The sequence below is a fragment of the Archocentrus centrarchus genome, chromosome 8, assembly GCF_007364275.1.
Source record: "Archocentrus centrarchus isolate MPI-CPG fArcCen1 chromosome 8, fArcCen1, whole genome shotgun sequence".
Taxonomy (NCBI): Eukaryota; Metazoa; Chordata; class Actinopteri; order Cichliformes; family Cichlidae; genus Archocentrus; species Archocentrus centrarchus.
The window spans coordinates 21,950,991-21,964,411 of NC_044353.1; the positions used below are offsets into that span (position 1 = coordinate 21,950,991).

General features: G+C 41.6%; 1 protein-coding gene across 5 annotated transcripts in view; it reads right to left on the reverse strand.

Moving 5' to 3' along the window:
• LOC115785161 (brain-specific angiogenesis inhibitor 1-associated protein 2-like) overlaps positions 1-13,421 on the reverse strand; it is a 51,075-nt gene that overhangs the window by 5,005 nt on the left and 32,649 nt on the right. For all 5 annotated transcript variants that reach the window (XM_030736652.1, XM_030736655.1, XM_030736651.1 and 2 more), the window contains exons 6-13: positions 12,517-12,654; positions 4,718-4,870; positions 2,893-3,135; positions 1,831-2,062; positions 1,185-1,386; positions 990-1,058; positions 749-902; positions 460-497 (exon numbers count right to left, since the gene is read on the reverse strand). In XM_030736652.1, coding sequence (XP_030592512.1) covers positions 460-497; positions 749-902; positions 990-1,058; positions 1,185-1,386; positions 1,831-2,062; positions 2,893-3,135; positions 4,718-4,870; positions 12,517-12,654 — 1,229 coding nt within the window. The remainder of the gene's footprint in view (positions 1-459; positions 498-748; positions 903-989; positions 1,059-1,184; positions 1,387-1,830; positions 2,063-2,892; positions 3,136-4,717; positions 4,871-12,516; positions 12,655-13,421) is intronic.

A 13,421-nucleotide genomic window follows, 5' to 3' on the forward strand; every position in this document is an offset into this window, starting at 1 on the left:
TTTACACACCATTCCTTCCAGTGTACTGTAAACTGCAATGTAGTATACGCCACACTACATTACTTCTACTGCACACCATATTGTACCAACACAAAAACGATGTGCTGATGGAAATAAACTGTGACATTGTACCTGCGAATTAAATTTACAGAAAAAAAAAAAAGGTCAGTTGAGCTACGTCATGACTGTTTGGGACTTTCAAACTCTGGCACCTCCAGAGACAGTCTGTAACTGACTTTTTTAGTGGATCCAATGTCAGTAGGCTTGAAAACCTTTTCTGAGTAAAATTTATTTTATCTGTTTAGAAAAGACAGAAAGTACACTACATTAAATTAGGACATGTGTGTGTAGGTTTATCAGCTGCCTTGCTGTCTCTTGAGTGTTGAGCATTTCAGATGGCAGTGGCAGTCATACAGTTTCAGTCATTACTTAGTAAATAGGGAAGAAAAAGGCACTTACCTTGTGGCAAAGCGACCATCATAATCCTCAATAGCAGGCTGAAAAAAACAAGTATTAAGTTGTCATCGTGTGCTCGTACACCCATTATTAACATACCTGCTGTATTTAAATACAAACACTAGGTGGCAGCAGAAACTGAGCAAATGTCTAATTTCCAGTCACTGCAGGATTACTCATTTCTAATTATGCAACATAAGACAAACTCAGGTGGGAGCTGCAAATTAATTTAGCAAGTAACAAGTGTAGAAATGGTATTGTTCACTGAAGGTAGTACTGCATGTTATAATACCTGGGTGCCAAAGCCTGCCATGCTGTAGGGGCGTGGGCGGGGCTGTGCTAGGCTTTGCGCCAGCAGTCGGGCAGTCAGGCCATAGTCCGGTGTGGGCACTGATGCATCATTCTCCAACAAGTTCCCTGTGCTGCTACTTTTCCCATGGTGCAGGCTGGAAGGATAAGAAAGCAGCGGCCTCAGACTTGTTCTCATTCGGACTCATGCAGGTAGCACAGTGTTTATGAAAAATGCCACATACTTCACTCTGAGCTTCTCACTGTCACTGTCAGGAAGCACGCGCGTGTAGGAGAACGGGAACCAGCCACGCCTGAGAAAAGAGCAGACCTTGTTAAATGTATACTCTACTGTTGCCACTCCTAAATGTGGGACAAATATTTACTTTATTTTACAGTTTGGATTCAGGCAAAAAAGAATAAATGAATACATTACTTACATCTTGTTTTTCTCATTCTCCCCATAGTGCCAGCCATCACGGGCTTCAGGCACTAGCAGGGTGATGACATCTCCCTCAGAGAAACTAAGCAGGGTGCTGTTGTCACCTGCAGCATGGGAGAAGATGGCCTGGACACGGGAGCGCCCATTCTTTTCCAGTCCTGCTGCCATTGAACTGGACCTAGGCAGGGTCCGTGTTTCCCCTGTTGGGGTTTGGGGGCAGAGATAAAGGTGAGAGTCATGATTAAAATCAATAAGTGTTCACAAACTTCTGGAGTGACTTGAGACCGCTGCGCTAACTCAAGGTAACAATCCTTAGGCAGTCAACAGGCAAACATACTGAATTTAGCAGCTTTTAATATGTAGATTATAGGATTCTGTACCAGAAGATAAACTTATAATCTGGTATATTATCATAAACTAACAATCTCCTTTGGTATAATCTTTCAATCATTTTTTTCAACCCAATGATCAATACTGAGGTTGGAAGGTGAGGTTTTATTGTTATGGCAAACATATGTACAATGTTGAGTTATAAGGCGCTTACTGATGGCAGAGGTTTTGATTCTCAAACATTCTGCTTGTTTTCTTCTTTCTACAGTTGTACAATTTCATTCAATTTCAGAAGTGTGTTGACAGCATCTTACCCACTGGGTTTTTATTCTTGGCGGGGGCAGGCCTGCGGACAGGGAGGGTGTTGGAGTAGACGTCGCTGACCTGTCTCTGGGGCTGGGCCTGGGACTGTCCCTGTGCCTGGGTCGAAGGGGATGAAGGCCTAACTTGAGAAATAGACATTGTCCCCTCATCTGCCCAGTATTCCTCTCCTTGGACTCCTGTTGTCCCATTGACCATGGACATACCATCAGGGCCCATCAGCCTCTGAAAGCAGACATGGATTCAGTAAGAACAGTAAAAACAGAAAAAAAAGGCTTTCCTTGTGGAAGTCTGTTGCAGCACTGACTTGATCAATTTTTTTGTGGATTAAGATTTGGTATGTTTGGAATAGCAGTGGATCTGTAGGCATACAAAATACATTTTTCAAATCAAAGTGACTGATGTTTTAAGCCTCGTAAGTTCATCTAAGTTTACTTTGTTGCTACGCTGCATGGAATGAAGACTTTTAACAGCTCGTTAACTTGAGTGCCATCTTTAAAGTGAGACTAGAGAGAGATGTTTGTTCACTTTGCTCCTCACGGAGGGCCAAAACCACATGAGCTGACATAAGGAGAGCGATGTTAGCTCTTACACAGTGGTGCCCCCGAGTAAATGAAGTGAAGAAATTAAATAATTCAGTTTTCTCCAGAAAACAAGCCTAAGTTCTGTGCCATCAATCTTAAATCTTTGACACCATATCCAAGACTTAACTTACAGCAGCAACATTAAAATCGCTATCTCTGGGGGTGCACTGTGGCATGGGCAGACGATTCTTTGAGTCATGTGGGTTGTAGGGGCTCTGGGGGGTTTGGAAGCCAGATAAAAGGTTCTTGTGCTCCTCTAGGTCTTTGTCACTGGGAGGTTCTTAGTCTGAACAATGCTGACGTGTGTAGTGTGTGTCAAAGCATCCACAGGAATGCAAGGACTCAAAGGTTTCCCAGCAGAAAATTGCATTGTAAAGAGATCAGTGTCACTCACTAACACAGTAACAACTGTGTTATGAACATTAATAAATGCAAACATTAAAAATGTAAACAGACATTTCCTGAACTTACCGCTGGGTGTCCAAGGCCACTACCCATAAAGACAGCCAACTCTGGGGGCACAGGAAGCGGCTGCGCCCCAGGAATGGGGTCTGAAATGACCAGATTGGATTTGGAGGTATGCAGAGGACTTGCGCCCCCAAGGGCAGCAGAGCCCATCTGTTGGGCCAGGAGCATGGCCCTCTCCGGGAGCTTGTTTGGGTCTGAGCAGGCCTGTTGCCACACTGGGATCTTCTGGGTCAGAAGGTCTTTACCCTGAAAAGAGGAAGAAGCGATTGGGGGGAAAAAAAAACACACACACACATTCAGGGTTAAAAGAAGAGAGACTGCTGTGTCTGCAGTGTCACCAGAGAAAAAGAGCTCAGCTTAGCAATTTCTTTACTCTTTCAGTTTTGTTCCTATTTTCAAAAGAAAATGTTCCGTCCTCAATGATACTTCCTCACCGAACATCCTTGACCACTGCCCTTTGTGCAGCTTTTATAATGTGTTGCGTGGGTGAGGCAGGCTAACATACAAGCATGCTGCCCACTGCAACATCTCACAGCCTGTGGACACGGCTGTTCTTTTAAAAACTACTGAGTTGAACACAGTTGAACCGAAATCATGCTTGTATGTTTGTACAGTTCTTACACACACACACACACAAACACACACACACACACACTGTGTTTTATCACTGTGTATGGACCAATCTGTAGCTCTCATCTCTTTTTTCTCTGTGTTACACACAGGCAAACACACATTAAAAACCCTCTGGGAGAGGGTTCTTCAGTTTGCTGAAGGTGAATTCGTCCCACGCACACCCCCATCCTGATTAATGACTAGACTCCATGTTGGAAAAAAGCAGCAGGAGCATAGCTGGTGCACACATGCACACACACGCGCACACACACACACACACACATGCAGTCCTCCAGCCACATCTTCAGGCTGGCAGTTTACACCCACCAGTATTCCCTGGAGACAGATGTACTCCATTACACATGAATTTGATATTCTTGAAAAATGGATAGTCTTGTATTTGGAGTTTACACACAGAGACACACACAAACACACACACTTACTACATAAATATATAAACTGACTAAATCCTGCTATAACAACTCCCAGCTATCTTTGATTGCATGATACAAGGGGATATTAGTTTGGATTCAAAGTCTCTTTGCTTCAAATGTCAGCAGCAATGTAAAAAATAAGACCCAGTTAAAAAAATTCTCTAGTGGCTGCTGTTGTAAACAATATGGATAAAAGGCAATCTGAAATTTATTCCAATCAATTTTACTCTAGATTTAGCTTTTTAATGCCTTTTCCTATTAGCCTTTAATGAACTGAAAAAGTGAAGCAGCTCTCCACGTAGAAAAAGGCGACCAGATGCACGCAGGTGCACTGACGAATTACAGCTTCAAATATGTCCGTCAGCTCGGCAAAGTCTACAGTGTTTATTAATTTTTTAAAAATGAAGAGTCCTCTAGGAGCAGTCAAACCAAATGTGACTTTGAATTATACATACAAGTTTACTCTTTCTGCTGAACAGTGGTTCATAAACTTAGAATGACTCTGAGATAACAGATGGGGAGTAGCTACCTAGAATCAACACGCTGCCACAAAGGGCATCCATTAAGTTTTAGATACTGACTTTAAAAACTTTGACCAGATAATACAGACAACATGTTTCAGATTATCTAAACAATATTACTACTCAAAACAGGCTAGGCTCCACAAGCTGCAGAGGTGCTTATGAGGTGTCACGTTCACACTAACAGCCAATTTAGAATCACCAATTAAACTAATGTGCATGACTTTGGACTGAAGGGTGTGATGTGATGACTGGCCTTACCTTGCCATGGTAGGCACTGCTGTTCTTAGCCACAGCACACTGGCGGTCGACCAGGAAGCAGTACCTGCGACGCTCCTCAGACAAGGCCGTCTTGTATCCATCAGCGATGAAGGTGTCCAGCTCAGTCTGCTTACTGCTGATTGTCTCCACATACTGAAGGAGAAAACAGAGGGAGCAGGACAATTAGTAGGCAGGACATTTTGACATCTACAGATTTGCATGAAAAGGTTCCCAAACATGCCTCTGTTTCTGCCAGAAAGCCTGTGGGTTGACTTTTCATTATTGCTGCAGCAATTTCTACTGCTGAGACAACAAGGAAATATGCTTCATAGCTCTTGTAATTAAAGGGGAAAAAAGCCAAAAGTCAGATTTTGCATTTAATAAGGCAGGCCAATGGCCATGAAGATCTGACAAGAAAGGGGTCCTTGCCACTGGCCAACACCAGCTGTATTTTTTTTTTTTTTTTTAAATAACACCCTGCTTCACATTCATGCAATTACACACATTCATACCAAGGAGCTGCTCAGTGCTGCACAATCTTGTGCTGTCAATCACTTCACAGCTCCACTGGAGCAATTAGGGGTTAAGTGCACCTTGGCAGTAATAGTTGTGCAAGGAGAGAGCCTTACTCAGTAACTTTCTCTGGCAAGATTTTCCCTGCCGAGTGCTATCGAGGCACAGCAATTATGAGTGAAGATCCCGCAGTGTGGAGGAGGAACTGCTCACAAAGACCCACTAATCCATTTTACATATTGGACAATAACAAATAACAGGTGTGTTAATGTCTGTATAAGAGTGAGTAATGGTAAAACAGCAGGAGGGAGAGATCCCAAGCTTTAAGTCTGTGTTAGGATGAACTCTGTAAACTGGGAAATGTCAGTGGGGAATGTCTCTCCAAATTCACTGACAACACACACACGCACGTACACCAAAGGATCCTTGAAGAGGAATGGTGGCATGTAGGTGTTTTTGTGACCTGTTCTTCCAAAGCTTGTTTACAACAGAGTTTGCATACGATAGCTAAAAGTTTTACAGACTAGTCTAAAAGTAGGTCAAATGAGTCAACTTTCATGGCTTTAATACTGTAACATCTGCTGATAAACACTGACCTAGAAGAGAGTGTTATATTTACTTGCATTGATTTTTAACTAGACTGAAAGCTGGGGTTCCTTTTTGTTGCAGTCACTGCAAGTTTACTTAAATCAGGTTATCTGTGGTAAACATAAATACACTGTAGATACAGTGACAATGCACATTATTTACATGAGCGCTTAGGGCTATGATGGGAATATGAAAATAAAGTCTGGCTCAAATATAACAGACTTTCAGCTGCTCCCTTGTCATGAGGGGTCAGCACAGCAGGTCCACACATTTGCTTTGACAGATTTTTACACCAGATGCCCTTCCTAAGGCAACCTCTGTGGGATTTGTGCTTTCTTCCAGGATTGAACTGGGATCTTTTGTTTGTTAGGTGAATGTGTAAGCCACTGCACTATGGAGCCACTAGTTTGGATCAAAACATGATTCTGGTTATTTGAATCTCACTGGCCAGAAAGAGGAAAACTGTTCATAACTTATATTGCTGCTGCAGTGTGATTAATAGATCCTAAATTCAGTGTTCTTAATTAAAGTACAATTTAGAAAGTTCCAGATTTTATCCCATTAAGACTGTCGAAATTTAGCAAGTTCCTCCCTGTGGGCAAATCTAAGATCCTATGGTGACGCCACACAGTGCAGATGTGTATTTCATTGAGTAACCACCAGAGCACACTGCTTCCCCACTGCCAACAGCCAACATGATACTTCATTGTAATTCTGAGTGTGTAGGAATATTTAAAGTGGCTAAATGACACTGAACACAAGCATTTTGACAAATATGCATCCATCCATTGTCTTCCACTTATCAGGGTCACAGGGGTGAGAGTTGGGCTGAGCCTATCCCAGCTGTCATAGGGCAAGAAGCAGGGTACACCCTGGACAGGTTGCCAGTCTATCGCAAGGCTAACCCAGAAAGACAGACAACCATTCACACTCACTTTCACACCCACAGCCAATTTATAATTAACCTAACATGCACATCTATCGACTGTGGGAGGAAGCTGGCGTAACCGGAGAGAACCCACCCAGGCGCAGGAAGAACATGCAAACGCCACACAAAAAGGTGGATTTGAACCTGAGACTGTCTTGTTATGAGCAAACAGTGCTAACCCCATTTTGAGAACTATCCTTTTGCATTTGCACTGGAAGAAATTCACCTACACCATTACCCAAATAAATGGAGCAAAGTTGCAAATCAAGCAAGGGAAGGGTGGAAGAATGATGAACACATTTTACTGAGTTTACTGAGAGGCTCTTATTTCATTCTTTTACTACATTTTAATTTCAGATTAAGGGGCATTCTTCCTCCCATCTGTTGCTTTCTTATTAAAGATTGCAATTTTGTTTTGGTATGAGTCATACTCTACAGTGCAGAGAGAATAAATAGAGGAGGATGAATGCAAGAGAGAAATATGCCTTTGTCTACCCCATAGGTAGACAATTCGGCTGCTAACACGTGTAAATGGGTCTTTGGTGATATCAAAATGACCATTTAAAGATCTGCTCCTCTTTTTCTTGTGTGCTGGAGTGACCCTTTTTGTTTCTGCAGTCTGACTCACAGTCTGATAGCCTTTCTAGCACTTCTAAGCAGAGCTAATGGGAGAAACTCAACCAGTGTGCCCTCTCCACATGTCAAATTCACAAGCCCCAAATTCTCAATCATTCAAAAGGTCACCAAAGTAACCCAAGACAATGAGTGCAGTGGGAAAAGCCTAAGCAAACACCAGCCACTATTATAGCTTAGGGACCTCAGGTTACATCATAGCTGGAATGACTTGTTTTTCAAAGGTTATGAACATGAATGGAACCTGCTACAAGTCAGTGCAGTTCTTACATTCAGAATTCAGTTGATTAGCATAACTGCCTCTCTTTCTGCACGTCTCTTTACACTGACATATTCAGGACAAAATCCTAATATGACAGCAGAAAAAACTGCATGTGACAATCGCACGGTGTACCAACACAGTTTCCCATAATTGCACGCAATGTAGAGGGAGGAGCGTTCATATCCTTCAAAAGCGAAGAAAGCGCTAAGGTTCAAAACATCAAGAATGTTTCTACTCTGTTTATTCCTGTGGGGATTCGAGAGCATCTCACTGCACAGTTCAGAGCTGCTTAGGTTTGCTCTTCTGCTCCTTCATCATCAGCACTCTTTGGATTCAAGAATTGTATTATATTGCTCCAGCGCATAACGGAAGGCACCTACACGTACAGTGTCTTTGTCAGAGCTCATCTTGTGCCTGCGTACATCACCAACACCTTTTTTCTAGCTGTGCATGAATGTGAATGAATGTACCCACAATTCCAGGTTGGAATCCCTTTGCATTTTTTAATGACACAAAACCAAAGAAGCCCAGAGCTTATCAAAAATCTAATGACATTAATTCTTAATCATGAACTCCATCTGTCTCTGACTGTCTGGGCTCTTATTAACAGCCTCTACAGAGTAAAGGGGTTTATCTAGATGAAACACCTTTCTATAGTACCTTTGTCCCCTCCAATGAACTACATAATGAACTGATTAGCATTCTAGCAGGCTTTGACCACTGAAGGCAAGAGAGGATGGGGAGAGGAGGAAATACAAAGGGACATATAGTGAAGTGGAGAGACAGCAAAGTTAGAGAGGGGGGGGGAGAGCAATGGAGACGATCAATAAGTTTGGCCGTGTCTGTTGCCAGACTGTGCTCAGACATCCTTTACTTTTTAATGAAAAGAGAGGCCATAAAAAAAAATGAAAATTTCGTGCTTCTCGTCTGCTAAAATAACACAGATGTGGCTTAGGAGAAGGAAATGTTCGGTGCATCTTAGCAACTTATTTGTATTTTCTCAGCTGCTTGAGAAAGAACCATTTTCTGTCTGCACAAAGTAAACTGCAGACTTTATATCTGCAGCCGGTCACTTTCTATCTCTTTCTAGGTGGATGGTTGTCATTGTGCTGCACAGGACTTGTGGGAGTGCGGGTCTCTTTCCCTCTCTGTGTGTCGTCTTCCCTGCGGGGCTCACGCACAAATGAGCTGCCTTTTCTCTCACACGCCCACAGACATGATATGATCAGTGAGAGTGAGCGGGTTGAAAATGAGAAAGGGAGATTGATTTTTTTCTTTTTTCTGCTAACTTGCTGAACATTATAGGTCCAGAGCTTTTATGGTAATCCAAACGCAGAAGAAGCACTTCACTTCGCTATGTCCAATATGCAAAAGTTTTTCCTTCCTTATTTTATTTTTTTTTTTTGCTGATAGTAGCTCTGTGATGTTAGTCAGTGTATTTGCCCAATTACTATGGCAACTACTTTGCTCTTGCACAGCCATTAAGAAAAAAGAACAGATTTTGTATTTGTTCGCTGTGGGTAAGCTGTTTTAATGCCCCCAGGGGTCTTCTGTAATCCTTCAAGACAAAGTTTAAATTACATTACAACTCAGAAGCCCATAATAAAGCTAAACTGTCAGTAGCATGTAAAAATACAAGCATGTTGGGGGTGGGGGTGGGGGGGTCATTTATATTGAGAACCTGGAATAGTATTTTGAAATCATTAAACTAATTTGTACTTTTTTTAGTACTTCTTTATTCTGTTGATTGCAGTGCAGTGGCTGTTTATCAAATCAAACTATACCACGGGAACCTTACCAAAGGTCTAATTATGTAACACAAGCTTCAGGTAGCCAGATACATGTAGCAACTTGCCATTCTTAGCTGAGCTTTATTGGTTTGGCGCCCTCAAGCAGCCCTCCCAATTCAAGCTGTGGCCTGAACAAAACTGGACTGCCACACACTGTGAGGTTTGATGCTTTATGATGACACTTGAGACAGTATCTCTTTATGACATGCCTGACACTGTGGAACAAACTCAATGCGACATCGCAGTCAGATCAATCCAGCACTGCCATACTGCTCCAGACAGGATAGGGCGGATGTGTGACAAAGTGCGTGTCACAGCATGTAAGCTGATCAGACAGAGGAGGAGCCTCTTCTTCAAGAAACTGAGAGGCAAAGGAATGTTTTTATACTCACAAAACTCTGGAAAACAGTACCATGCTTAAGTGAGGGCAGAATCATTTTTTTTCTGGCCAAGCCATCGATCTGATTCTGTCATGGACAGCTACACTTCATGGCAAGACCAACAGTGCAGTAATTACCCTGCAAGTCTTGACCTGCTAGTTTGACATTTGCCTCCATCCCCCCAAGTTTCCAGTGAAATCCTTGAGAAGGAACAGCAATCACACTGTTGACATTCTCTGCTGTGTCATTTTTCTCAGTTTGATAGTGACACTGGCTAAAGGACTACACAAATAAACATGCAGACAGCATTAGAATAAAGCTTGACAATGAGAAAGAGAGTGTCTATGTAAGGAGCATGTTTTCCACTGTCAAGTAGGTGCTCAAGTGATCGAAAACTAACTATGAAAGGTAGCTAATTCAGTCATGTCTAACAGTAAAGAATCTTTTCAACCTGAAGGACTCCCACATTCTTGCTATGGAAAGAATCACAAAATGAATGTAAACAGAAAAAAAAAACATTTTCTTTTAAGCAATGATTAAACATTTGATCACTGTGTTATAGCATGATCAAAGGTAAATACAGTAAATGATGTGTCTCTAATACCTTTGCAAAAAAACTGTGCAAAAGTTTTGAGCCACCCAGCATGGTCTTGAGCAATAGTTCTCCAGGCTTTCTGAAGGTCTTTCAAAGTTTTTCTTTGGACATCGGCTGCTTTCTCACTCATTTTCAGTCCAGTCCTTGTACCGTACCATTTTCAGTTTTCTTTTTTTTTTTGGTTTGTTTTTGTATCGAGCCATTCAACAATGACATATGAATCATTCAAACGTGAAAAAAGCAACCAACTCAAAGGAAACCGGACAACTGGGGGACAAGAGAAGAAGCAGTAGATGAACAGTATCCAAAAGTCACGGTCTTAATGAACAGACTTGACAAAGGACCCGATAGATGTATCAGTGATCCATCACCTTTTCACCAAAGCCTCATCAGAAATGGTCTCAGTGGAAGGGTGGCTGTCAAAAAGCCATTCTTAAGGAAGGGAAACAGGGAGAAATATGCCAAATTACACAAGAACTGGACTGAAAACAAAATCAGTGATAACAGGTGATGAACCAAAAGCTGAAAGTTTTGGTTTAAATCATTACATATATACACATACGGTATGGGATCAGGAGAAAGGAACAACAGTGAGGCTCTGTCAAGGTTTGGGGCTGATGGAAATATGAATGCAGAAAAGTACCATCAGATTCTGATCCACCATGCAATACCATTTGGAAAGTGTCTGACTGGCAACAGCTTCATTTTTCAGCATGATAATGATCCCAATCACACTACCAATATAGTAAAAGCATACCTGGATAGAAAAACACACAACTGAACACTGTCAGTGATGGATTGGCCTCACCAAAGCCCGGACCTCAACAGTACTGACACAGTGTGGGATCATCTTGACAGAGAACAGAACAAAAGGCAGCCAACATCCAAAGAAGAGCTTTGAATGTCCTTCAAGAAGCCTGGAGAACTATTCCTGAAGACTACTTAAAGAAATGAGAAGAAAGCTGCCTCAGAGTGTTTAAGCTGTGCTGAAAAATAAAGGTGGTTAGATGTTAGATTAAACCCATTGTCATTGTGCGCACAAGGCACACAATGAAATGATCGTTCCAGATCACTCATCCAGAGACAAGCATCTGCAGTCATGCAGCCAGAGACCAGCGCTACCGTTAGCCAATGTGGTTTAAGTGTCTTGCCCAAGGACACAATGCAGCGCAGGGACTCAAACCAGCAACCCTCTGGCTGCAAGGCGAACACCTACCCACTGCGCCACTGCCACATGTCATACCAAATATTGATATTCAAGCTCATTAGAAATGTACAAACTCTTGTTTTTGCCTTATTTACTGTGTGTTTGTACCTATTTCCCATTTCCCAGGAAAATCTAAAGAAATTAGAGGTGGTTTAAGACTTTTTGCACTGTGCTGTAGTTACAGTAATTATTTCATTAAGCAATTACAAAACTGTAAAAATTTCAGCAAATAATATAGTTGGATAGCATTCCGCTATGAATTCAATTTTTGAAACGTCAGCGTTTGAAGTCCAACATCCTCAGATTTTTGCCATCTTATCTAGCCCACCTTTGATAATTGAGTCATCTATTTTGTGTTGCATGTGCAGGCTGCGCTTTTAGTCCTCCCATTAAAACTCTGATCAAAGCCTTGTGCTGAAACATACTGGCTGAATAAAGTGCACAGGCCTTCAGTATATAAATTAGTGTAGTTATTTCCCCCATGCATGTTCTTGTCAAAGTGCTTGTCATATGCGTCTAGATGTAATAAAGATTGTGAAGGGTGCACGATTCATGATCAAACCTCCACTATTTGCCTTCCCACTCAGGACACCTCGTCGCCACCGCCTCCACCCGCATCCTGGCTGTTTTGAATGTTCTCTTTACTTTATGAAGAATAAAGTCATTATTTTCACCAAGACTCATAAATCTCAAATCCAACTGTCACCCACATCCATGCAAACTCTGCTAAAACTAGATATGGCAGAGTGTCTGACTTGGTTTGTTATTTTTAAATTCCGTCCCTGTGATTTCTGTTGTTCTTCTTGAGATTTTTGAATGGTTATATCAGGTACTTTTATTGTAATTATTGTACATGTTTGAAGAAGTGCTATCCTTTATGTAAAAACCCAAAAAGAGGCTCACCTGTATCTCTTTTTCTCCATACTTTGAGGGGTTCTTGCTGCCCTGACTCTTCCTGCGCAGCTTCTTTAGTTCAGCTTGGCACTTCTCCAGACTCTCCCCTTTGCTCTTGTGTTCCATCTGGTATTTCTTCAGGGCAGCCTACGTGGGGCAGCAAGTGGTGCACAAAAACACAAAATTAGACTTCCTAAAACAGGACTGCAAATTAAATGGCCTGGGTGGAAAAAAAACCCCAAAAAAACCCCACAGAAATAAATGAGGCAAATAATAGGACTGAAAACCACTTTCCAAAAGTTTTTATGCAAGTTTGAAGCTCAGGAAAAAAAAAAAAAAAAAAAAAAAAAAAAACCCTTTGAGTCTTGAAACTTGCTTCTGTTTTGTAATACACCAGAAAATTCTTTTAGTGTGGTGCTGAGGCTGGAACACAGGATTATTTGAAAATGTCCAAAAGCAATCTTTTTCTCAATTCATATAATCATTTATAAGCTCCATGATTGCTTTCTATTTGTCCTTTCGGAGTGATTTAACATCTGCACAGCCTGCGATTGTGTCTCTTAAAGCATCTGAGTACTTCTCTCAACCTGGGCTCAAATTGATTTTCGTAGTGTATTGAAACAGGCAAAAAAAAAGCAATTTCCTACCATGTAAAACAAGGTATGGTTGGATGTAAAATTCTAAAGCTATTCATTTAGATTTTTAACCAAAAGCTTATTTATTTGATTAATGTAATTTGCTTATTTATTCATTTATGAGGAAAAACAACTTTGGTTCCAGGCTTTACCAGCTCTGTTGCTATAGAAACAGTGTCTAGTGTGACAAAGCTCATGTGGTTTCAGTACACGGCAAAATTGGAGAGATCATGCACGCGGGTTCAACACCCACATTTGCATACTGTAAGCCGCTGAAGA